The sequence below is a fragment of the Danaus plexippus genome, chromosome 31 (genome assembly GCF_018135715.1).
Source record: "Danaus plexippus chromosome 31, MEX_DaPlex, whole genome shotgun sequence".
Lineage (NCBI taxonomy): Eukaryota > Metazoa > Arthropoda > Insecta > Lepidoptera > Nymphalidae > Danaus > Danaus plexippus.
The window spans coordinates 1,665,362-1,693,340 of NC_083558.1; the positions used below are offsets into that span (position 1 = coordinate 1,665,362).

Below are 27,979 nucleotides of genomic sequence, written 5' to 3' on the forward strand. Positions count from 1 at the left end.
GCCGCATGCAACAGATAATATAAAAAAAATTTTAGTGTGAGGTTCCTCCGCGTAGAATAAGTGAAACTTCGTAATGAAAACAGGAAGGGGTAGGAATCGATTTTTAAGGAATTTTTAGTGTTTCCTTAAGACGACCTTTATTAACACTTCTTACAAGTCACAACTGATTGCTCGCATGGGTTCGAGCGCCACCCATTCCCTCTCGCCGTGTCTCTTTTCACCCCCCCCCCCCGAGCGTTTAACATTTAACGCAACCTTGTTGCAATTCGCATAAGAAGTTTCACTTCAAAAAGTGACAATTAATTCCATTACTTATAATAAAATAATAAAAACAAAAACAATGTCAGCCACATTTTATTTGTCCCTACATTATAATAATATAATCACAGATAATAAATAACAATATCTTACATGCTATAAAGCGACGAGTAAGCTCTTGATTTAGAATCGTTATCACTTATACGTTAATAATTAATTTAAAATAAACTCCCATATAAAATTTTCCAGTAAATAAACTTAGTTTTCCATAATTTTTTCTCTATGCCTCGCACCGTTCAAGTGTTGCATCATATTATGAAGCGTGAGCGGTACCCTCACTTTACAGATTTTACATAATACCTGACCGTTCTCATCTGAATTTTTAAATAATTCAATAAACTTATTCATCTTTCTGTCGAGTAAATTAACATCGGAATCATTAATTTTATTCACATTTTCATTTATTTTGGCTTTGTTTTCTTTATTTATTTTTTTGTTCACACCAGGTTCGTTGCTTACGGCTTCGTTCATTTTAATACCAGGTTCATTGCTTACGGCTTCGTTCATTTTTATACCAGGTTCATTGCTTACGGCTTCGTTCATTTTAATGCCAGGTTCATTGCTTACGGCTTCGTTCATTTTAATACCAGGTTCATTGCTTACGGCTTCGTTCATTTTTATACCAGGTTCATTGCTTACGGCTTCGTTCATTTTAATACCAGGTTCATTGCTTACGGCTTCGTTCATTTTTATACCAGGTTCATTGCTTACGGCTTCGTTCATTTTAATGCCAGGTTCATTGCTTACGGCTTCGTTCATTTTAATGCCAGGTACATTTATGGTCGATTTCACATTTATATTCAAGTGATTTATATTTTCATTTAAATTAATCTCTGAATTATATATTTCATTAGTTTTGTCTGCGTTAGTAGTGACATTTATTTCATTTGTATTAATGCCAGTACTATTATTAATGTTTTCATTATTCTGTCCATGTGATACATTTGCATTTGTTTCTTTAACATTTTCTATGTCGATAGAAAGAGATTGGTTGCGAATTCGTAGTTTTTTTATGTGTTTTTTACCTCTCAGATGCGTGATACACATTTTATAAGTAAACGGGACACTGCATACATTACAATATATAATATTTTCTTTCACCTCCATAATGTTATCTCGGAGGAGCTGCTCGTATTTGTCTTTATGTTTCCGGCTTTTCGTATGTAATGCCACACTGTTTTTATTATTTGCAACGAGTATGTTGCATAGCGAGCATTTGACATCTGTGTTACAATCAGTCGTTACCAGCATATCATCTATGTCTATAAAAGACTCATCTGCATGTGTGAATGTTGCAATTTTTTTCTTATGTTTCTTACTCTCATTGTGTAATTGTATGCCACATTTATAATTTTTAATAGTTTTATCACATACGGCACAGTAATAGTCATCCGTGTCTGTCACACTGCTCATATGTTTCTTGTGATTTGGTGTATATGTGTGGAGTAATTCGTTTCTCATCCTTACCACATCGAAACAGACCATGCAATAGAATTTATCCGCCTCGATGGAGACCAATCTATTGTCCGTTAAGTATTCTCTGTATTTTTGTTTGTGTTCCTCCGAGTCCACATGACTTTCCACATCGATGGCATCAGTATCACAAACTCTACATGTGGCTGTGTTGATTGTGTATAAGTAATGATAAGGAGATTTGGTATTCCATATATGTCTTGAGGTCAGGGAATGTGACCTTTTGCTATTTTTTTTAAATTGGATATTACAGTACTCGCATAAAGAGTTTTTTGTAGTATCATCAGATATAACAGAGCCGTCTATGCTAGTTTCGTTTATGACAAAAGATTTTTTGTCATTTAAATGTTCATTGTTAGGTTTCAGATTGTCTAATGATGAGGTGTTTTGCTGGGAGTTGTAACAGTTTAAAGCGGTGTTCAAATTTCTGCTGTGATTACTGTCTAAGATATTGTGTTTGGAGTAATTATTAATGATAGTGTTGCAGAGAATGCAGTGTTTCCATAATGGATATATCTGAAAAGATAAAATACCTTTAGCCAAAGAAAAGATAAAAAAAATTTTAGTCTGATAGATCAAAGGAGATTGAGATAAGAAATAGTAATTTGCTGTAACTTCTGATAAATTAAATAATGAAGAGAAAAATAATATAGAAATCTCGTATTATCGTAAATTTTGTTTTCTTTGCTTACATTATACTCGTATTTGTAAAGTTGGTTAAATGATTGATATAATAAAATGTCACCTCTCTTATGCAGTTCACATCTGTGATTGGCACAGTCACTCTGTAAGCATGTTTTGATCCTCGAATGTGTATGTATTTGTTCTCATTTCTGAAAATTTCTTTGCAAACAATGCACTCGGTACAACCCCCGTCCCTGTTTATGATGCCATGAAAGTTATCTTCATCAATTTCTAGTGTACTTCCGTCTATATCAATCTGTAATCTTCCTTTGCCGATCGCTTTTACATTTGTCGTCATTTTGTGTTTGTATTTCAAAACATTCAAGTAATTTTCTATATCAAAATTATTCTGAACATAAATTTGCTTCGTTTTCTGTATAGCGTTTAGTAGTTTATCAGCTGGCTTTGGTTGTGCTACTTGAGGTTCCCAAGCATCGTTTGGGTTATCCGTTGCATTTGTATAAAAATCAAGAAATGTTTTGATATATCTGTCGTAGACCACAGCGTTCTTATGACCCATGGAATTATCATGATTTTCCTTATCACATATTTCTGAAACAGTAGTGCAATGAGGGCAAAAATATTTCAACGGATCTCTTTCTTCTGAATACACATTACTATTGATTTCGTCTCTCAATCTTTGTAACGCTGTGTCAGCTATTTTTAAATATGTCTTATGTTTGACACTGTCTCTATGTTCCGTGATATATCTTACCGGCACATCAATCTTGCAAATGTGACACATAGTCGTTTTGATGTCCTGTCTGTGTGTCGAGGCATCTGTAAGTTAGACCATTGTGATTATTATAGATAAGTTGAACCGATGCGCACAAGGAAATATAGGTTAAGTGTAAAAGACCAAATATGGAATAAGATTAGTCATTTTCTAACTATGCAAAAATAACTTTTGTTGATTGTTATCTTCTGGAAATGCTGATTTACACAATACTGTGTTTAGAGTGCAATAGAATCGATAAAGTAACATAATATATTTTAGTTAGACAAAAATATGTACAATAACATATAAATGTATATTATGTATATATATAACAGCTTTATAATCACCTTTATCGCTCTGATCTTGGACTGAATTGTAGGAAATACGAAATTCACATAATTCATTGTTTAAGCTCCACAGCGGCGTAATATTTCTCTTCGGGGAATAAGTATTTGGTAAGAGACCTAAATCCATCTCATCCAAAGTTATAATGTAGGCGGCGCTCATTGTGCTGTAAATTTTTTTTATTTTAAATTATAATAAAATATTTGAATGCTCTAAGAAATTAATATTAATGGATTCCCTTTGTAACAATGTTCCATATTATACAGACGGGTAGATTTTTTTTGGTGGGACTTTAATTTAAATAAATCATAACATGAACATAAAAATATTATATATTTAATTGAATAATTAATTTTCAATATCAAATCCCTTGATATACTTATGAGTCCTCAAAAGGGAAGGGCTTAACAGAATTGACATTCCAAATAATAAATTTTTGAATAAGCACAAATATACACAGTTTTTAGTTTGTAGAAGAATTTCTTTTTAAATAACTTTATATTTTATCACTATAGGATAACCATATAAGTGTTGTTTGTCAAATAAATTTATTGAAATCGAATGATAACTTTTCCAATACAAAAGTGTTTCATCGGACGGTAATTTGTATTTATATTGAAGAATTAAGTTAAAGTACACACAGAAACAACCTCACATACAATTAATATAAAACAAAATGTTTCTGTCCCGAATACTTTTATGTTCGTTTCTGATTTTTATTATGGCAAGTGGTTATCCTTATAATTTTATATAGCGAAGTGTTTCAAACCTATATAATACAATTAATTCCATGTTCCAAATCATTTAAAATTATCAAAAATTTTATGTTAAAACATGCAGATCTATGACTTAATAACAATACTTACTAACGAGGTCTCTTTGTACGTTTTAAGTTCGGACGATTTCTTACAGGTCCCAAGCTTGTTAGTACAATAACAAGCTAAACTAATAAAATAAAAGAAATAACTTTTAACCATTAATTATAATAACTTCAGAGAACATATGAAAAATAGTTGCAACTTCCTAGTTTATCTGCAATGTCAATAAGCATTTTGCAAGCGATAAGGATATTGAGACGTCATCTTTGAAGTAGGGACTTTCCGGTAGTGGTGCTGCCATATGAAGATCATAAATATTAAAATTTAACTAATTTTAAATATCTTCCTTTACATAAAATATGAATTTAACTTTTAGATAAATTGTTAGGAATTTTATTTATTAATATTTATTTCTTTTCTTTGAAAATGTCTCTGTTGTAATATTCATACTCTGGTCATAGATACATATATTTCTTCATAATTTGTGTATCTCTACTAATATTAAAAGCGAAAGTAACTCCGTCTGTATGTTACGTTTTCACACCTAAACCACTGAACCGATTTTGATGAATTTTGGTATAGAGATAGATGGAACCCTGGAGAAGAACACGGGTTACCTTTTATTCCGATTCCGATCCCAAAACTACACGGGTGGAACTATAGAGTGCACTACCGGTTCAGTGACCGTAGTGGCAGAGAGCAAGAGATGTCCACGCGGACGGAGGTGCGAGCAAAAGTTTGTTATAACTTAGTCTTACTGGTGTTTTCTGTCATTAAATAATATTATTAATAGCGCCATCTAGTAGACAAATCTATTACTAATTTATTTATATTTAATTATCAACAAATAGTTATTCTTATTGAATACTAAGGTTAAAAAAAAATCAAAGAAGTATTAGTTATTTCCCTCTAATATTACCCTATGCCTACACTATAATAATATTGATAACGGGAAATATAAACACTGAAAGTATATAACAATGTCGATATCAATGTAATTATCAAAATCTATCGAGATTTCCGTCACTATCAAAATCTCTTGAGATTTCATTGATTATCAAAATCTATTAGGATTTCATACAGACCTGTCGTAGCTTGTTATGCTGGTCAAGATATTCTCTAACGAATCGGACTGTAGTAAGACTAATGATCTTTTGAAGCAATCATTGTATGCAAGCGAATATAATTAAAAACAATATATATATAAACTTAATTTGTATAAAATATATTAAGAAATCATTTGATTTAAATGATAATATCCTATATCTTATCAAAAATAATTAGATTGATAAGATTTCTAGTAGTTTTTAGTAGTTTCGAGTCAATCATGAATCATGTCCGTTCAGGAATGAAGTATATTCTTATATACAGGGTGTGCAGGAAAATAAAAGTGAACATTAAACAAATCAATATATTTATTATTACAACAAAATACTCGCTCAGTGACCGCCATGTTTAATGAGTCCGAGTCCATATCAAAATGGCCGACCTATTATAAAGTTACGATGCTTATGATACGAAATCATTAATTTTATCCGTTTTCTTGCTTAAAAATTCAATATTATTTATGAGATTTATACGTTTAAGTGACTAGAAGATAAAAAAATATTAAACGGGAAATTGTTTGTCGTAAATCAATATATACATATAACTTGTACATATACATATATATAATACAATTACTAGCAAATAATCAAAAAACTCATCTTTCGAGTTACGAAATGTCCGTAGAAAAATATATTTAATAAAAAAATCCTTATCGACATACGAAAATATTATATTCCATTTATATCAAAGGCGCGACAATCGCCAGAAAAAAAAATATTGGCGGCAATTTTGACATACGTCAAGCGCCATCTTTGTTTTTATTGTAACCTTAACATGTAACTAAAGCTCTATACTAATTTAATGTAAGAAAATAAACCAACGATTTAGAACCTAGCGAGATAGCAATACATCTGTCTCGCTCTCGCATACGAATATCATATCAAAGAACCGAGTGAGATAGCAATACATCTGTCTCGCTCTCGCATACGAATATCATATCAAAGAACCGAGTGAGATAGCAATACATCTGTCTCGCTCTCGCATACGAATATCATATCAAAGAACCGAGTGAGATAGCAATACATCTGTCTCGCTCTCGCATACGAATATCATATCAAAGAACCGAGTGAGATAGCAATACATCTGTCTCGCTCTCGCATACAAATATCATATCAAAGAACCGAGTGAGATAGCAATACACCTGTCTCGCTCTCGCATACGAATATCATATCAAAGAACCGAGTGAGATAGCAATACATCTGTCTCGCTCTCGCATACGAATATCATATCAAAGAACCGAGTGAGATAGCAATACATCTGTCTCGCTCTCGCATACGAATATCATATCAAAGAACCGAGTGAGATAGCAATACATCTGTCTCGCTCTCGCATACGAATATCATATCAAAGAACCGAGTGAGATAGCAATACATCTGTCTCGCTCTCGCATACAAATATCATATCAAAGAACCGAGTGAGATAGCAATACACCTGTCTCGCTCTTTTATACAAATGTTATACAGAGATCTGAGAGAGATAGCATTACACCCGTCCCGCTCGCAGCCACACGAGTGCCGCAACAAAGAGGTTGTTTTGTCTTTCACTATTAAAAGAGCCGTGTAGTGTATAACGTTTATTAGCGACACTTCTTCAGGAACTCGAGCACCTCGCTCGGGTAGTTGGGGCGCGATTTGGTCGCCGAGCGCGCGTAGTCCAGCGGGGTGTCGAAGCTGGGGGCGAAATGACAAGGTTATAATGCTGAGGTGATCACACGACTGACCATATAGAAGCTATTAGGAGACGCGCCTTATATATAGAAACCACTTTGGACATACGACAACCATTCGTGTACAGTAGACAGTGAAGCAAGCGCCTGTGACGTCACGGCCGGTGGTCGCGGGTTCACTGTCCACTATACCACCCTCACAAACCGTACCTCCTGTTCTGAACGTGCGCCAGGCTCTTCCTGTCCTTGATGCTGATGTGATGGAACAGTATCATGACCACCTTGAGGTCACAGGTCGCGGAGTTCACAGCCAAATGTAGCGGAGTGTCACCGCCTTTGACATCCTGGTTAAAGAAATATCACACTCTTAGTATACTCTTCCGGCAATGACTTCTATATCCAGGCTGCTGCTCTTTAATCCCCCCTCTCCCACCACTCACCCCCCTCCAGAGATCGGCCCCGGCGTGTCTCAGGAGCACGTGCATCACGTGTGCCGCGCCCGCGCCGCCCGACGGCCGCGTGCAACACGCGTGCAGCGCCGTGTAACCTGAACAAAACCATATGATAAGCAACAGACGGAGAGGACATGTGTTTGTAGTTTAGATGGTAGATATTTTTTTTAACTCTCAAACTGAGAACTCTATATAAACAAAATAATTTGAGCTTCTGGCTGGCTTTATATATTCTCATTACTGATTCTAACATACTAAATGTTACTAATTCCAGTATTCTGAATGTACCCTAATTCCATTATTTTGAATGTTCCAAATTCCAGTATACTGAATGTTCCAAATTCCAGTATACTGAATGTTCCAAATTCCAGTATACTGAATGTTCCAAATTCCAGTATACTGAATGTTCCAAATTCCAGTATACTGAATGTTCCAAATTCCAGTGTACTGAATGTTTCCGAAGTACAGTATTCTGAATGTTCCTAATTCCAGTATTCTGAACGTTACTAATTCCAGTATTCTGAATGTTCCTGATTCTATTATTTTGAATGTTCCAAATTCCAGTATACTGAATGTTCCTAGTCCCAGTATTCTGAATATTCCTAGCCATATTATTCTAGACGTATTTAATTCTCTAACTCTATCAATCTCTTTACCGTTAGTGTTGGTGTGATGTATGTTGAACAGCGGCGGGTCATTCTCCTCCTTCCTCACGAGCTCACTGAGGGTATCACCACATTCGTCGCCAGCTCTGGCGCAGGCTATGAAAAGGTTGTCACCGAGGTCGTTGACCTGTTCAAACAAAATCATTCTTAAGAATCGTCTCGCTATATAAAGATATTAAATTTAATCATACATAAATCGCCAAACATGATATTATTGATGGAACTTTAAACTGTCCGTCTTGAGTGTGACTATGCACACACGTAGTAAGGATAGGCATATAAATTAATATTTTTTTATAAGATTTATATACATATACATTACCTCAGTGAACACATATTCGTTAGCGGGTCTGTATGTCTCGCTACGCGTGACCGTCCTCACACACTGGACCAGATACCGCGTCAGGAGTGGTATCTTACGACATCTGAGGACAGCTGACGCTAGGAGGTTGTGTCCTGAAATTTATATCCTTAGGTTATTTAGGTCCTCATATAGATTTTTTTTTTGTTAATGTCCACTTTGATGTGAAATGTCTCCTCTTTGGCTGATAGTTCCTATGTCAAATGTATTGGGCTATTAATTCCGTATTTTTAGATGTTTGGATTTTTCTTTGCGTCGCTCGGTTCACAAAATGGACAGTTTAAAGTGATCATATTTAAAATCTATTCATTATATTATTCGTCGTTACCAGGATTTGAACCTAATACATCCGGGTTATTATGTGGGAGTTGGTTTAACAATTGAGCTATAGTGACTGGAAAGAAATTTTTGGCGAATATTAAACAAGCGTTATATATATATATATATTTTTTTTTGTTTTTTGTTTTTAAATTACGATTGACGTTAATCGATATTTTGTTGTTTCAAAGACATTTATGTTTATAATTGAGAATTAATTTTCATTAAATATGAGTAAAACTGCGAGATTAACTTAGTCTTTGTAAGATCGCGGAGTGGTTTATTAGGGGAAAAAAAACTTAACACGACATACATACGATTTTCTTTAGTACATATTTAAAATGAGCCTACCCTATGTATGCTATACAGTACGTGAAATATTATATATTAATTTATTCTCGTGATCCGTGACCACGGATGCTGTAAAGTGATCGAAACTTTAAGAAGATATATTAATTATTATACGTAGTAAATCCCAAAAACGTAGTTAAATTTTGAACTTAATATATATAATCCGGGATACTCCGCGAAGAGGTGATTGTCTGTCAGCCAAAGGTTCAAATATTGTGAATAGAAGAATTAGGGCGATTTCAGTTTTGGATAAAGAGTTTAAGAGATGGGTGGTTGGTTCGAAGATGGATGGATGGTTTGTACTCACCGAATTCATCCACAAACAGCCCCGGTTTCAGAGCGAGCACCTTCTGACAGATGAGACTGAAAAGAGCCATTTGGAAAGGGTCCTCTTTGGTGGAGAGACTAGCCAGTACATGGTGGAGTATACTGCAAAGAAATTATACGGAACTCTTAAAACTAACCACGAATCCTTTATAATAAACCTTATCGATTTCACTGTCAATATAATATCGAAAGTTTAACCGCTTATTGTTCATCATCATCATCATCAGCCTATCGGAAGCCCACTGCTGAGCAAAGGCCTCTTCTCACATGGATCGGTTAGAGCATTAATCATCACGCTCGCTCAAGACGGGTTGTCGATTTCAATCTTATAATTCGAAATTATAAGACCAGGTTTCCTCACGATGTTTTCCTTCACCGTCCGTCAGTGGCGTCTAAATACTCTTATAAAATACATATGACTATGAAAAATCACATTGGTACTTGCCAGGTTTCGAACCCGCGCCCTCACGCATGAGAGGCGGGCCTTTAACCTCCAGGCCACTACGACTTTTTGGTTATTGTTAATCAATTCGTATTGATCGTGGGTCGTTTTAGGAAACACTTTATACACAAGACAAAAACATAACCGAATCTAAAATAAGATGAAGTGACAAGACGAGAAGGTTAATACAGAGTCACGACTCATGCACGTGGTCATAAATCAATGGGAAATAAAGATAATATAATTCTTTCTCATATATATATTTAACTTTATATATTTTAAATACTATATATATATATATATATATTGTGTAATATTCGAAGTCGAAAGTTCGTACGCGATGGCTCAGTCTGCATAATAACTGGAACGAATTTTATAGGTTGCAGGTTCGATTTATGTTGGCATTGACGTATTTTCTACGCTATCATTTAATTTAAATTCATATAGCAGTTACAATATTACGCTCTAGAAATTTATCAATAGTTTTCTATATATATATATATATATATATATATTCTTCCGTCAATTACTCAGCGTAATCGTCCGGTTTAAATTGGACTAATAATGAAGCGCCTACATAAGGCGGAAGATGTTCATTTTTACTGTTCGATTAAATAGTAATGTATAAGATGTAGATTTTTCAAAATGTATTATGTTTTAATACGTACGGAATAGTTTGTGTTACAGGTATAATAACAAAAAAATACTAATGAATTATTCCGTATTCACATGTTTTAAAAGCTAGTTGTCACGGTTGTCTGTGTATCATTATATATATATATAAATATCATATCGTCAGCTGAAGAAAATTGCTTTCAAGTGAAACAATTTTTGCTACGCGATGCGTCACTGGCTAAAGGGAGCACATCAGTGGTGAGTCATGCGCACTTGTTGGGAGTTAAAAATAGGACTCAAGATACGTACACACATATATATATATACTAGTTTTTGCGACCGACTCCGTCCCCGTGAACATCAGTATAGGGTGTTGAAACAATACATATCGTAAGATACATCGCGGGCTTCTCATTTTAAATAACCTACATACAGACAGCGCCATCTACCGGGATGATTTGTGAATCTAAGCCGTTTGACCCCACACGAATGCATACAAAATCCATTCAAATCGGTTCAGTAGTTTAGTGACAGTGACAATGACAATGACAGTGACAGTAACATACACACGTACAGTAGAACTATAAACATATATATATATGCATAAACACTGTACGAATAAAAGTAATATATTCAGATTTACTACGCGGTTTTTTATTATTTTAAGACTACGTAATCCCGACGTTTCGGTTACTTTGCAGCAGCCGTGATCACGGGCGGACGAGTCACTCGCGAGAGTCTTAGGTCTCATTACTATAGGAATATTTTGACAGAATTTTGTTAGATTATTTTAATGCCTTAATATTCCTTAGCTGTGGAAATGTCTACATATTTTGTGTTTGCTTGTTTTATTACGTGCGTTGTTTTTTCCAAATATATTCTTAAATTAAATTAATTAATTTTAATTATATAACTATAACGAAAAAAGTTATTCAGGAATTATATCCAGGTGTTAACAAATTTTTACTGAAATGGGAATTTAGTGGGAGATTTTGTAGAGGTCATACACCTGGCATGTACAAAGGCTTACAGGAAGCGATTATAAAAAAATATATATCTAATCTATTCTATTTATCCGACAATAAGTAATTGATATTGATATAAAAAGTTTCAGTAGTCGTGGCGTGAAGTCTACACGAGCCGGGCTGTTAGTAATCATTATGATTAACAAACACTTTATCAACTAAGCCCATGTTCCGGTGATTGCTTATCAATGCAATTGTATGACATCCTATTTTAGGAATTTGTATTAGTAATCTTATATATATATATATATATTTAATATTTGCTAGAGAACTTATATATAGTGAGGGTAGAAATAAAAATGGAAAATAGAAAATGAACAAAAAAAAATATCAACTTAAAAAAACATTACGAAAAAATAGGTACAAAATTATTATCTCCGATATATTTGATACACCGAGCATATAGAGATAAAAGTTTTATTAAAAAAAATACAGTATTATGTATAAGGAAAATTAATTCATATATGAATCTGTATGAAAAACCAGTGTATAAAGCATGTTGCAACTATATACATGTATATATCTCAATTAGGGATCTCTGAACTCTGCAAATTACTCAAGATATCAAGATTGTCCTTCCTTGAAGACATTGGACTTAAATAATATGTATGAAAATTTACTTCATACACATTTGTTTGACAACTACAAGTAATAATTAAATATAATTTTTGCATTTTTAATAATGTGGAGCTCTGTGGATTTGCTAATTGGATTGGATATATATGTGAGCCAACAGTCAGCGCCATCTATCGCGTGTCGCGTTACTTCACAATACACCTGTCATGAAGTGATCCCGGGAACTACACGGACTGAAGATACATTATATACTATAATGTATGAGTAATATTATTTTAAAACTTCATTGATATTCATTAAGTGCAACAGTAAGAAACGTACACATTATACATGTAAATTAATTTTATCACAAAAACAGTTTAGACGCAAAAATGTTTAACTACCGCCATAAATTTAAAGTGAGGATATTGTTCCGATCGTAATTCCAATCGCGAATACTTGATATATTTTAAACGAGCAAAACTGGGAGCGAAAATTAGTCTTCGCGTGTGATAATAATGTATGCAAAGTTGTTGCAATAGATCTCTTGGCAGGGTTTCACCAGGTGACCTTATACATGTATTTGTATATATACGAAATAGTAGACGTTATCATTGTCTTTGATACAAGGAAAACTATTCACGTTCTTCTGGCTTCCTCATATCAACCGTACCTCGGTGACCTTGGTGCGATGGAATAAGCCGATATGGGCAATTAACAGATCGAAATGTCGTCTATATACGAAAATAAACATAGTTTTGAAAAATTTTGTTATTTCCTGTTCTTAGATTTTGATGAAAATTTTCAGTTCTAACACAAAAAAAATTACAGAGATGTTTTTCGTATAGAATACATTCAGTTTTGCTATATAACAAGTATATATATATGTATAAAATATTCATGGAAAAATATTATCTTTCCACATTCGTAAACATATGATTATTTATAATAAGTAATTGGATTATGTTATCATATTAAGTAGCTGTGTTTTTAATCACGTGCATATTCACAGTCCTCTTCCCCCCGACATCCCTGGCGACTATTCCTCAAGGCCAGCTACATTTTTACACTCTTTTTATTAGCTTCACCTGTATGTTTGTTTGTTTGTAACCGACTTCTTTGGGCGCGATTTTGACCCACTCTAAACGGCCAGATTTTGTTCAAACTTTGCAGATTTATCGAGGACTCATGACAATACACTAATTTGATAAAATTATACCATTTTTTTAATTTGTAAAATATTTTTTTTGTTCATTTATATAATTATCATCTATAGTCGATAAGCTAAGGAACTTAATTAATTTATTGATTGTAATTAAAGGCCGCTGAATTAATGAGCCATTCGCATTCGATGATCTGCAATTGTCGATTAGAATAAAATAAAATATTAACTCAAATAATCGATTTTCTCATAAGTTACAGTGTTTCCGGAGTTTCCTACATGACAGACAGTAAATTTTTTTGACCTATTTTGATATTTTTTTCTGTTTCTTTTGCAATAAATTAATTTTTAGCAAGTATAGAATTAATCTCCAATAAATTATCTCGACAATAGTATGCAAGATATCTTGATTACGTTAACTAACAAGGCTATAATACTAAAAATAGTTGCCAAAATGGGGAGAAAAAAAATTTTCGATCGTAAAGCACCCTCTGATGCTTCTAGCATGAGTCGTGCAATAGTTTAAAATTTATAAAAAAAAACAAGCTATTACAAATAAAGCAAAATAAAAAGTAGAAAATAATTAATAGATTAAAAAAACTAAAAAGACACGCTTTTTATAGAAAACCGAACTGAAAAATAGAAAATAAATTTCAATAAATGTAAATTAATAATAGTGTGATTAAAAAAATATATATTTCATTTCAAAAACAGTGTTGGGTGCGTGTTCTAGAGATATATATGTGTTTCCTGATAAGATAATATATGTTTAGGCGGTAAGCAAATTCTTTGATCTCAACAACAGAATAAAGATTTTCAAAAGAAAGGAAAATTTAAGATAAGATAAGATATGGATATCTTTTTTTTCATTTTAAGTGGATATAACTTGACTTCTTCCACCTGTCGGTAGGTGGAAATTTAGTTGTAGGTGATGAACGCGCTCAGTAACAGCTTAAGGGCGCATTTTCATTGGTCGATAAGGCCCGCATTCGGGGTGCGGGAGATTTCTGTAACGCATGCCATAGGGCCCGCAAAGAGTTTATCGTTTTCATTGGTCATCAGAGCCCGCATACGGGGTGCGGGTGATTTCTATAACGCATGCGAATTCCGTTATTCCGGAATGCGGATATCACCCGCACACGTTTAATCGACCGAGTTATCGACCAGTGGATTTCATTGGTTGTTAGCTCGCATGCGGGTACTCCCCGCAATCGGGCTAACTACCGACTTATCGACCAATGAAAATGCGCCCTAAGACTAGTGTGAATATACCCAAATTATAATTAAAAATACGGACGCTGGCAAATTGTACATTCTGTAGGTCGGAGTCAAGAATAGAACTATCTCGGTCGGGAAAATAAAATCTCTCTATACATATATAATATCGTCAAATTAAAAAGACTTTAATTTAATGAACTACTCTGATTATGAGTAACCAAAAATATTTCTATGGAGGCATATTTCGACCCTAAGTTTTAGAGTTACTGCAGTATCCTAAAGATAATAATGTACTTTAATATGTCACTCACCCATAGGCTTGCTCCAACTTTAGGTTGGCGACTTGATAGCAGAGGTACTTCCTGTCCTTCATAGATAGCTTCTCCATGTATCCTTGGAAGATGTCCTTGCAGGATTTCCTATTGACCTGACAGCATAGCTTCTTGGAGAACTCGTGTGCTATTTCTTTCTGCATGTCCCTATACTGCTTCATGGTCATGGAAGTCGAATTCCTCCTGAGACTTCCCTCCTTCTTCTCCGCTGGTATTGGGATATACTCACAGGATATGTCCTGATATTTCTCATGATCAATGTTACACATTGGTGATAGATTCGATACGTTCATGGACTGCTCGCTGACTGAAGCGGGATAGTCCGCTGATGCTGAACATCCTTCGTTATCACTGTTATATATTGATGAGGAGGTCGCTGGCGACAGAATGGTTGACACGTCAGATGCTGTCCCGTACGATTTCTGTTTCTCGTAACTGAACTTTGTCGGCGATTCGTTGTTTATTTCTTGATATTTTTCATTATCGCTATTATAAATCGGCGACGAGGTCGCTGGGGATAGATAGCATTCTGGCGGGAAGCTATATATTTGGGAGTCGGACATGGGACTTGGTAGATTTTCTGATCTCGGTGGGGTCGGGTAGATGCATAGATTGTTCATTGTGTCATCGAAATGTTGCAATATGTCGGTGGAAGACTGTGTTGGGGCTGATTTTTCTTGGACAAAGTCTAAGGCTGTTTCGAAGTCAGCCGCCTGTTCCTGTTTCGAGTATTGCTTGAAGTCATTCACGCTCCTGTCGAGCTGGGTGAGGGCTACAGACAGTTCTGGACACGTTTCAAGTGTGTTCGTCTCATTAACTATCAGATTACCGCCTGATAAAGTTTGAGGGTTCACTTGACTGATCTAGAAGATAGAAATACATTTATAAAACTAATCTATTGAAATGTTCTTCGATATATTTTGTATATTTTTTTATTAAATCACGCAAAATACATTTTTTTCTTTTGGTATGATGCTTTGTAATTATTTATTAGCGCTGGAAGAACAGCTTTTCTTGTGATTGATGGCAAAATTTCAATATACTGGCAACTATAAATAACTGGTCATAGTTTAACTAGCGACTATTCGACTTAACAGAAACTTGAAATAAATATAAAATTTCCTGACAACAAGACTGAATTAGGCGCTCATTATTAATATCGATCGAGGGAAGGACCTAACTTGCAATTGTTGTACTAAATTCACATTTAGTTAAAGAACTGGTTCTTCCGCTCACAAAATCATCATATTCGAGACACAAAAAATTTAAACGTTACCAAATAATACAAATGATATAAATTTAAATGCACACCGCACCAAAAAAAGCTATTACTTTAAAAAAAATTTACAACAAAAAATATATTGGAATCGCAGTTAAGCATATAAACATATAAAGAATAGCCCAAGTCGAGCAAAATATATTGTGAATGGGAAGAATGATTTTATTATATTTTTTTGTTGTCTTCTCGTTGACATTGCTGAGGTGATAAACAAAAAAAATTGAAAGAAATCGTGTTCTTTATGTAAAAGTTGAAAAAAACTTTCAAGTGAAGTACCCTAACGGTCGTCTTAAACGATTTTTTACTTTATTGCTTGGAAAAAATATTATAATTAACTTTAGATTGGACTGTACGTAATACTTTGAACTGATTTGTACGAGTTTAGTCCTTGTTCGGACATTTTGTCTACCTTCATCGTTACTCATATTTTTGGGGAGTACTATAAATATATATTTTTATAAAAATTATTATTATTAATATGCAACTTAAATTCTTTATTACTTCAACTACATGCTCCCGACGTTTCGCCTCGCCTGTCCGTGATCACGGCAGCAAAGTAACCGAAACGTCGGGAGTATGTAGTTAACATAATAAAAAACGCGTACTAAGTCCGAAAATGTCTTATATTCTTACCGCTCAGTGCTCAGCGTACACGTGTCATTCAGATCAGTGTATCAGTTTTGAGTAACGAAGTGATTATTTATTATTTATGCACAGCTGAACAGTAATTTAGGTATTTTAATACTCACATGTCTATATGAATTGCTAGCTTCTATGTACGGATGTACGGACGGTATATAGTCCGACACTTTCTTCTTCTTCGGCCCTCTGTCAATGCGGACTGTTGTCACTTGTTTCTTCTTTTTATCATCCGTCTTTACTTCTTTGTCGTCTACCTTCAAATTCTTTAGCGATTCTATTAAACTGTCTTCTTTTTGGTCATTCTTAATGCTCTCTCCGACAGCTTCATTGTCACCTATTTTCAGATTCTGTAATGACTCCGCCAGATCGTCTCCCCTAGTTTCGGTCTTGTGACCGTCCTCTTCATCGTCACTGTTCGTGAAGGTCTCGTCAAAGCCGCTCTCTCTGGACAGCTGTGAACCTATCGCCGTCGCCTTATCGTCTTTGATGACGTGGTAAGAGAAATTATTAAGCTCATTGTCTTCTTCCTCCAGCTTCGCTTGTCTTCTTAATTCAAGCTTTTCCAGATTTTCCAGAAGCACCGAAACCGGCGTCACCTTGACTTCACTGCGTACTATTTCTGTTTTTTCACTATCTCTGTTTTCTTTGACTTTGTCTTTCTTCCGTTTGTCCTTCTGGAAGAGTGCTTGGAACGGTTTTTTCAGTATATTCTTGATGCTCTTCTTTTCTTCCATTGTCTTGGTAACCACGGCCACTTTGGAGGTGCCCATCACTGATGGTTATAACTTTCGCATCTGTAATAAAATAATATGTTATGTATATTACTTTGTTATAAAACTTCAATCAGGTCCATACAAGAGATATATTAATATATTTGTACTATCATAAGAAAAAAAAAATGAAATGAATGAAAAAAAAAAACACCAAACGATTATTTTTTATATAAAACTATGATCACCTGATTTATTTCTTGATTTTATAATTTCACACATTACTAACTATCTTCTCCTAAGTCAGTTTACGATACAAATTGTTGTAAACTCTTTCTTACTAGTAATTATCATTGAAATAAACCAACGGTTTAAAATTTTTTTCATTCATTTGTGTCGCCAAATAGTATCTAAATTTAGGTTTATGAATGTTTAACTTCAAACTGACTGTATTTAGTTTGTCGATGCACACTTGGTAAGCGTACAGACGGTGTTGATGTAACGCCTTATAATGCTATGTACGTTTTAGCTTAAGGACACATCCGGTAAGTAATTTGAACACGTATTTCCTGTTCTTTATAAAATCAGACTAATATAAATGTGTTTAGAATTAAATTCTAAAGTTTTATTTGCTATTATTAATCTTATTACAATATATATATATAAATCTTTTAAACCTTTCGTATATAAGGGAACAAACAGACAAAATATAGACTTGTTTGTTTCATTCCAGATGCATAAGATTTTATAAATAAACTGACAATGTGACCTACACACAAGTTATTACTTCCACAGTTATTGCGGCGCCAATGGACATAAATTATAATAAATTTAAAGGGGTACCATATGTAATACTAATTAATATATATATATATATATATATATTAGTATGAAAATATGTGCATTAATCTGCAATCGTTTACTAACATTGGCTGTACCGAGAAATCTTTGTTTACATTTCACCCGTCAAATGTCAATGTCAAAGTCATAAATATATATATATATATTTAATTTATCTATACGTTCTAATTGACATTGGCTGAATGTTTAGCTAACATTACAACAATGAAGGTTGTGTGTTAAAGATTTCTTTTATCGTTGTCGGAAATACACTACTTGTTAGATCTACTTGCAACGTATCGGTAAATTTTAAAAAAATACAACTCTAGTGTCATGAGAGCGTTATTTGAACAATTTACCGTGTTTCTGTCATTTTTATAATAATTTCCCTAAGTTGAGACGCCATGAAATCCCCATGCAGAGAGATTATGGAATGACGTACATGTGATGCATAAAATTAAATATTACCACATATTAAATAACTGTATTTATTTAATTGTGATTTTAAATAAAACGTGGAGGTAAAATATATCAGTATATAACACAAAAATATAATGTCCAGACATATATATGCAGTCATTGCAAAGATTGAAAAATATAAAAAAAAAAGTTGTGGTATTTCCCCCGTGAAGTAATCAAACCAGATAATTAATAAATCAATCTGGATTTTAGAGTTCCGTAACCAAATGACAAAACCGAGCCCTATTGGTCCTAGCTGTTCGTCCATCACCGGGTTTTATCTCACAAACAGTATTTTTCATATGATTGAAATTTTCACAATGGAAATACTAAAAATATATTAAAATAATCATTCAAGTGCTATACCAAACAAAAAACATGTTTTTTTGGGAATATTTACTCTATATAATTGTACGGAACCCATCCTACGATAATCCTATTCGCATTTGGACAGTCATCTGTATGTGTAGTGACACATTGTTAGTGAACGTTTCTGTTTTATTGGGAACCAGTTTGGGACAGCTATAAGTATTGAAACCAAATAATTTATATTGACAAAATTATCGAATATACAAGATACCACACGTCGCTGAAAAAGATAATGGGCTCATAGAAATAGGTATAGCTAAACACTTTAATAACTTTATATATATATAATATATATTTGAAAATGTACGTCTCAAAATATCAAACGAAATAAAAAAAAACTTCTAGCGTAATATTTAGCAACAAATCAATTAATATTCTTAGTTCAGAACAAAATTCATAAATCATCAAAATAGTCGGTTACCGATCTGGTCTCCAAAACTGGGATTACCCTCGTACTATTGAGGGCATTAACGGAATACTAACAGAAAATTTATATTCTACTTGCAAATGCGATGTATATATAGTGGGGGTGGTGACGTCTTGCGCCCACAGATATTGCACACACGTCCTGAGTTGTACAACACTTTAAACCCGGCTTCGTTTGTTATTTTCTAAAATATGTTTAATAATTTCATAATTTTTGGCCGACTGAAATGATATAACCTTGTTTTTGGGGTAACTCACTACTATACATCAGTGGAAACTTCACTCGAACCGTTACAGCCCTCCCTGAGATCGTCGCGCACAAACAGACAGACAAAAATATCTTAGAAAACCGTATTTGTTCCGTTGCCTTTACAAAGTCTATATAAGTATATATATTATACAGTATCTCTGATATAACTGACACGTACAAACAGTCATTACATATTATTTATATGTGTGTACTTGTGTGTATATTTGCACCGATTAAACCTCGAAACGGATTTTACCAAGCTTTCACTCAACACTAGAAATTAATGACGTCAATAAAAGCTAACACGTCGAAAACAGCTTTAGACGTGTCAATGACCCGGTCAATCTAGTTTTGAAAGCCGGATTCGAACCCGTGACCATCGTTATATGCAATGCTTTCTTTGCTAACTGAGCTATCGTGTCCTAAATGGAGCCGATGATTTCAAGTTTGCTTTAATGTAAACAAATATTAAAAATGACGTGCATCTAGTCTTCGTGATCACGGTCGCTGAAAACTGTAAAGGAGCCGTGACGTTGGCTTATGTGCATCATCATCATCATCATCAGCCTATCGGAGCCCACTGCTGAGCAAAGGCCTCTTCTCACATGGAGAAGATTAGAGCATTAATCACCACACTTACTCAAGACGGGTTGGCGATTTCAATCTTATAATTTGATTATAAGACCAGGTTTCCTCACGATGTTTTCCTTCACCGTCCGTCAGTGCTGTCTAAATACTCTTATAAAGTACATATGACTCGGTAAAGATCACATTGGTACTCGCCAGGTTTCGAACCTGCGCCCTCACGTATGAGAGGCAGCCTTTAACTTTTATTTATTATTATATATATATAAAAGCTGTTAACATGTATATATGTAGCACTTAACAAACTCATACATCAGTAAAATACAATTGATTCCAAGGTCGCTTCTCGTATCGTCCTAACGAGCTGAGTTTGCAACGTAATTAAATTTTAAAATGTATTTTTTATGTTTCCCAACAGACAGATTCAGTTATAGGGGAACATTTTTTATGTCCTTCAATATAGTTATATTTTCTACTTTCTATGTAGTTAATTGCTGATAGTTTAAGTAGTAACCTTTATTATAGACCAAGTGAAAGTTAGTCTGGATTTTCGTAGCTTAAGTGCCAGTTAACTTACGTGACCGTTCAGTACAATGACCTTTGTAGTAAAACAAAAATTACATAGAGATTTAATCGATATCGGTTCAGTAGTTTTCTCGTATCCAACCAACATATAAACAAATAAACTGTGTTCGTGTCAACCCTATCACTATTTGCATTCTGAACGCCTTCCGTAATAAATCACTATAAAATTTTATGACTTGTACTGAGAACGGTACAGTAATAAGTCACAATGATTTATTAATATAAATCGTTCAAACAAAGATATATGATTATTCAATATGTTAGTATCTATACGCTTAGTAAGAATTTTTTTTGCTTACATAACACGGACAGTTTGTTGGTATTATTACTCATCAATACAAAATTAGAGCACTATTAGTGACATCGTAAAGTAAAACGCTCACTTATTATGTGAGTAAAAAAGCGAAGTCTCGTACAAGTACTAGTGTGTTTTATTTCCATGTGATTATAATTTAATACATAAATTAAATAGATAATATATTTGATTTTATATAACTGACTGATTAGCGGAAGTAATAAGGTAGATAATGTTTTAGTTAGAGTGAACTTTAAACGGATAGTATCTGTGTTTTGACACGCAACACGCACTATGAGTATTAATGGCACCTAAACAAAGATCCTTATATATATCTTATGTTAACTTATAAAAAACTCCTTATATTTCATAGAAAAGTTAAATCAACATTTTTTTTTTTCTTACTGCGTGTGTGTGTCTTATCATTAGTATATTTGGTAAATAAGATAAAAAAGACACTGCTCAAATGATTTGGAGTGATCGACACTTATCAGTGTCGGAACTAGATAATGTTATATTGTACTATGAATCTTATGAGAGAGGATTGTTGAACAGAAAACAACAATACATATATATATATATATATATATATATAAATACACTACAGTAGAACTAAGTAAGTACTAAGTATATACAGTACAGTAGAACTATGTATATATATATATATACATACGGGTATATGTCACTGGACTACTAAACGACTGCACCGATTTTAATGCTTTTTTGTATGGATTTGTGTGGCACCAGATGGTTTAAATTCACAAATCATCCCGGCAGATGGCGCTGTATCTAAGTTATTTAAAATGAAAAGACTGAAACGTAGCTTACTATATGTGCTGTTTCAACAAACTTTATAAATTTCTATCTGAGTTCAACTCTGATGTTCGCGCGGACGGAGACGCGGGCCAAAGCTAGTATTATATAAATATAGAGATATTAAACAATATACAAGTCATATCGAAATATTAATTCGGTTACCACAAGTTTTTTTATCGTCACACAGCATAATTTTCAATTCTACATCGATACAACTCGTAGTAATAACGTTGTTTAGTTAACGAAAAACTTTTAACTCTCCGTTTATCGTGTGTCAGAAGACGTGTAGTAAGCTTACAGATACGGCTGTATCTTTCTAAAAACAAGTGACTCATGTTATCAAACGTTCTGTTGACAAATACAGGACCAATTGTTGGACGTAATTGCCTCCATTAACCCAAAAAGTATCTAGTCATTACGTAAATGATTAAAAATTTGATTAACATAAATAATAATTTAATTTATTCCATTAAAATTAAATTTAGCGTAGAGTGTTAGAGAACATGATTTTTCATTACATATTTTACGTTAAAGAACTAATTATACTGACTTTATATGTGTAATATTTATTTGTTGAGGAAATAACAAATCTCTATCGGATTTTAACGTGATTTATACTAGCTTTTGGACGCGGCTTCGTCTGCGTATATTTCGCTCGTGTTCGGAGAGTGACGTATAATGCGTAAACATGTCCACCAACCATCAGCGCCATCTATCGCGTGTCGCGTTACTTCACACTATACAACTGTTATGAAGTGTTCCCGGGAACTACACGGACTGAAGGACACATTACATATGAGACATTATTTGAAAAAGTCAACTAAACAGCGCTATGTTAGTACACATAATAAATGTACTTACAATTTAAATATTGAAATATTCTCAACGAAGTCGCAGGATAAAAGTAGTATATATATATCTTAATGAATGTTAAAATCAATGGTGTTTATAACTCTGAGTCATGTTTGTTATAAACAAAACTCAGTTAACCGCAGAATGACAATATTAATTTAACCGTACATGACTGCTTATAAAATTATTCCTATATATGTCGATGTATGTTTGTTTTTTCGAACGATAACTACTAAACTGATTTCGAAAATCAAATAATTATCGGTATAATGTTTGTACGATTTATTGATTTACTAAAGATTAAAAGAGACACTCCTATTACACTGTAGGTTAATTAAAATAGTTAAATACATACTTAAGACAGATAAAAAATAAATATCGACAAAAACGTCAAAAACGACATAACAGCATAACGACATAACATAACAGCAGATAAACGACAAAACAGCAGCCAGATTCGAACCCTCAACTTGAGACGTGTTAAAATTCAGGTGCTTTGGAAATTGAGCTATCAGGTAGGGAGAGGTTACTTCTAAAAAAGGCCTTAAATTTAGAGACAAAAAAAATCTTTTATGCAAGTTGGTAATAAGAATAATATATATATATATATATATGTAACTAATTTGCTACCAGTGGCGTCGTTCATGCCATACTAACTATTATGTGCTATAATCCTTAGAATTACTTTTATGACTGATTGTAATTAATAATAATACTGAACCATTGTAATTTTGTAATGGCAACATTTGAGTATCAACTTTGTATTCGAAAGCTATAAATACTGGGTTCAGCCATATTGTAGGACATTACTGGAAGTAACGCTGAACATTAAGAATTCAGTCTGAAACTGTACCTCGAACTGTGTATCAGGAATTTGTACCGTAAAGGTGAATACAGCCTTCAGATGTCATTCGAAATCTTTCCATATGATAAAATATATATATATACACGCGAATACACTGTCATAAATAAAATAGAATAGAAGAGTCTTATATTTGTAGATTTTAAATCTACAAACACTTTATATTTGTAGATTTAAAGTGTATATATATGTATATATGTTAATTACACTATTTATAACTCAAGAACGGCTGTACGGATATGGTTGAAAATTTGTGGGGAGATAGCTTAGAACCAGGAGAAAGACATAGGATATTTAATTCTGTTCGATCGAAAAGAAAAAAAAATACTTAATAAATTCCAATACATGGTTATTTATGGCCTCTAGGGCGGAATAGTGTTGGCCCGGTCAGCTATACATATATAACTAATGCCGAAATTAACGCGGACGAAGTCGCGGGCAAAAACTAGTATACATACATATTATAGTTAGACATTTTAATTGAAATTTAATGTGTCCTCAACTTATATCTATTTTAAAAAGTTTTATTTTATACATCATACCTTTTGATCGAGATAATGTTGAACAACCAAACATGCATTCCTTATCAAGAAAACTTTGTTTTATATAATCAATAAGATATTACGTAACATGCACATTTTAATGGGATGCAATTCGTTTATGAGCTATGACGTAAAGAAATAAGCGCATACATTAGTTAAGACCTGCTTGATCGGAGCAATGTAGTTTTTCCTCCACAAGTAGTTGTAGGATTGACGTACATAGTATATATACATAATAAAAGCGAACAATATGTCTGTCTGTACATAAATCAATGTATGATTAGAATTAATTACCTTTTGACGAAGTATTTTCTAAACAAGACATTTTATTATTTAAGAAATTTTAAAATTAAACGACCCAAAACGAAATGTCTACAGAGATTTCCTATCAATTTCGAGCGTTGCAATGTCCTCATAAGAAAAATTCACGCAAAATTTCCATGACGTCCCATTTAAGCGTTTTCTGAGCTCTTAAAAAATACTAAAACGAGCACTCATTTAAAAACATTCCTATGTTGTATTCGATCGCATAAACAATATATTATAAATAGAAAATGTGATAAAACGGCGGAAAAACAATATAATTATATAAAAATAAAATTAAATTAAACAATGGGTTTCTATTAAGAGAGTTACTTATAAAATAGCCAAAAAATTTGTTGAAGCAATATCTTAAAATATATGTTTATAAAGCTATAGTCATATATATAACATAATTAATTGTTACTTCACATAGTATTCTTATAGCATGCATGCATATCTTCTAAATGTGGTTGGTATGCATATCTTTCAACTTAATTAGAATCAACAACGCATGCATACATTTTAAGCAGTGAAGTTATTTACGAAAAATGATGTGCGTACTAAGTTTTATATATATATATACAGTTTCCCACCCATTCCCCTCCCTCATCCTTATTCAAGGGTGTCAACACTTCCATAAAACAATGTTGTGGGTGTTGACGGACAATGGTAACTAGTAACTACCTCCAACAGGTAGGCCGGCTGCTTGTTTGTCACCTTCAGCATATATATATATATATATGTACCTAGAGGTTATAATATAGAGATGTCTTCGTTGAATATAAAGTTTTAAGATACAGTAATGTGCTTTTATGTATGTACAATAGACTGTTACATGTACTAAACAAGTATAGTCAGGTGTATAAGGTAGTGTAACACATATATATTACATCCAGTTACACCCAAAGTATGTGCTTATATCAGCAAAATTTTTTAAGAAACTTTTGATTGACGAACACACACAAGTAAGATTTGAATGGCATAGAAGAAATATAGTTATATAGAGGGAAAGCTACGTTCTGAAGTTCTGAAGGTCGCAGGTTCAAATCTTGGTTCAGACGATTAAAATTTATACTGTCTATTCAAATTCATAATTTGATATATATACAATATCCGAGTCCACTGCTGAGCAAAGGCCTCTTCTCACATGGAGAAGGTTAGAGCATTAACCACCACACTCGCTCTAGACGGGTTGGCGATTTTTAAATTATAATTTGAAATTATAAGTCTAGGTTGCCTCAGAATGTTTTCCTTCACCATCTGTGAGTGGAGTCTAAATACTCTTGAAAGAACATATGACTCGGATAAATCACATTGGTACTTACCAGGTTTTGAACCCGCGCCCTCATGTATGAGAGGTGGGCATTTAACTTCCAGGACACCATAACTTAATGTATATACTTAACATTACTTAACAGATAAACACACAGTGCATGTGTGTGTGTGTATGTGCATGCGTGTGTGTATGTGCATGCGTGTGTGTGTGTGTGTGTGTCTGTGTGTGTGTGTAAAGGTGATAACACTATTGAACTTACACCTTAGTGATAAATATCTGTTTAGTGGAAATTTGCTTGCAATTATAATTACTAATAATTTATCAACCAGTATATTTATTTATTGAGTTTTATATATGAGATCACTATATGCTAATCGCACATAAACACCGTCGACACTGTCATATAAAATGAAACTGTCATGGGATCCTGTGGGAAATGCACAGAATTTGGCGATAAATGATAGCCTGTGTCTCACTCTGATCCCTTATCTACACATCTGCAAGGTGCCATCAGAATCTATTTAGTAATTTTTGAGTGATAGAGCAACAAACAACACATAATATTGTAATGAACTTTCCCAACCATAATATATTAACAGAAGATGGATATATAAATAAATAAATAAATATATATATATATATATTATATATATATATCCCACTCTATAATATAGTTTTAATTGATATTTTATCTATATATTTTTATGCTAGATAAAAAAAAAACCATTGCCTCTGTGGCACAGCTCATATATTAGACAATATTATTCAAAGATATAAATAAAAATTTAATTCTAACGGCATTTTCATATATTTTTATAAGAATTTACTAAACAACCATAATGTGAACAATATAATGTTTGATAATATGAGAAAATTTAATTAATTTAGTTACAGGTATATCAATGTTATCTGAGTATATGGTAGAGCATGTTATTTTAAGCGATTTTCTACCGGAAATTTCCAGAAATCATCAAATAAGGATCAAATGAAAAGTGTTTTTTTAAATGTTAAGATAAATGATCTGTATGTACATGAAATTAGTACAGGTTCAAAGATTTTCAATATACTTTGTATATATACAGATATGAGTATATATATATAAAACATACAGTAGGTAATATCTCTAACAATGTTCGGACATGATAAACATACTTGTACTGAATATTTATTTAAATATTATCAATGTAACAATGTTAAATAAACTAAAAGACTAACCCGTTAACTGATCTATTGATATTAATTGAGTTATTTTTTTTTGACCGTTTAGTTAATGTGTAAGTTATTTTTAACTGATGGTTTTTATGCAAACGAGTTAACTTATACATCATTATGGGAATGTTGTAAAAATTACATCGTATATTTATAATAAAAATGTTATTATCGTATATTTGTGTTGATTATGACTAAAATTCCATGTTTTAATTATTATTTTTTTTTTGTTTATTTGTGGATATTAGTAATGAATAATGACTTATAATTTGCTGTTTAACGTAAATTTTGTATTTTTGGATAAAAATGTATTTAAAAACATATTTATACGGATGAGTGATTACGATAGCATTATTTATTTAATATAAACTTTAAACGTAACGTAAATTACGTGAATTTGAGTCGTCGATAGTTTAAATTCAATTAAAACATTGTTCGATATGAAAAAAAAACAAGTTAAGAATAAAACATGTAGTATGTTCAAGGAAAAACTGAATTATTAAATTAGGTCGCCTACCTCATCAACAGTTGATTATACGGATTTAGCATAGAATGTAAGAAGTGTTCCTCTTGAATAAAAATCACTGCAATCCAATAGTGCACTTAAACTCACAACATTTCTAAGAATAACATTTGAGTGTTAATTTTTAATAGCATATGTAATGGTGCGCACGAGTGCAGAGAATGTACGAACTACGAACTGGTTACTGAAAGCCGTACAAGTTAT

The 27,979-nt window shown here is 33.0% G+C and overlaps 2 protein-coding genes across 3 annotated transcripts; both read right to left on the reverse strand.

The window, feature by feature from the left end:
* Nucleotides 1-341: 341 nt before the first annotated feature.
* LOC116778475 (metacaspase-2-like) lies at nucleotides 342-4,596 on the reverse strand. Of its 2 annotated transcripts, XM_032672484.2 has the most exons (4): nucleotides 4,405-4,596; nucleotides 3,541-3,704; nucleotides 2,537-3,255; nucleotides 342-2,307 (listed from the first exon to the last, which is right to left on the reverse strand). In XM_032672484.2, exons 2-4 carry the CDS (start codon nucleotides 3,698-3,700, stop codon nucleotides 517-519), a joined length of 2,670 nt encoding a protein of 889 aa, XP_032528375.2. In that variant the 5' UTR covers nucleotides 3,701-3,704; nucleotides 4,405-4,596; the 3' UTR covers nucleotides 342-516. The 2 variants fall into 2 exon arrangements, with proteins under 2 accessions (XP_032528375.2, XP_061381848.1); XM_061525864.1 differs by lacking the exons at nucleotides 3,541-3,704; nucleotides 4,405-4,596 and having other exon boundaries at nucleotides 2,537-3,027; nucleotides 3,191-3,241.
* A 1,157-nt stretch (nucleotides 4,597-5,753) lies between these two features.
* LOC116778477 (uncharacterized) lies at nucleotides 5,754-27,965 on the reverse strand. The gene is made up of 9 exons (XM_032672488.2): nucleotides 27,770-27,965; nucleotides 16,981-17,667; nucleotides 14,932-15,815; nucleotides 9,584-9,705; nucleotides 8,569-8,702; nucleotides 8,238-8,373; nucleotides 7,570-7,676; nucleotides 7,340-7,473; nucleotides 5,754-7,133 (listed from the first exon to the last, which is right to left on the reverse strand). Exons 2-9 carry the CDS (start codon nucleotides 17,641-17,643, stop codon nucleotides 7,040-7,042), a joined length of 2,274 nt encoding a protein of 757 aa, XP_032528379.2. The 5' UTR covers nucleotides 17,644-17,667; nucleotides 27,770-27,965; the 3' UTR covers nucleotides 5,754-7,039.
* Nucleotides 27,966-27,979: the final 14 nt, after the last annotated feature.

Coding starts and splice junctions, on each gene's coding strand:
- LOC116778475 (XM_032672484.2), bottom strand. CDS start 3,700: ATGAGCGCCGCCTACATTATAACTTTGGATGAGATGGATTTAGGTCTC. Junction 3,256..3,540: donor CCAAGATCAGAGCGATAAAG/GTGATTATAAAG, acceptor TCTAACTTACAG/ATGCCTCGACACACAGACAG. Junction 2,308..2,536: donor ATGTGAACTGCATAAGAGAG/GTGACATTTTAT, acceptor TTATCTTTTCAG/ATATATCCATTATGGAAACA.
- LOC116778477 (XM_032672488.2), bottom strand. CDS start 17,643: ATGGGCACCTCCAAAGTGGCCGTGGTTACCAAGACAATGGAAGAAAAG. Junction 9,706..14,931: donor AAGTTGGAGCAAGCCTATGG/GTGAGTGACATA, acceptor ATTTCTTTGCAG/TATACTCCACCATGTACTGG. Junction 8,374..8,568: donor ACGAATATGTGTTCACTGAG/GTAATGTATATG, acceptor TTGTTTGAACAG/GTCAACGACCTCGGTGACAA.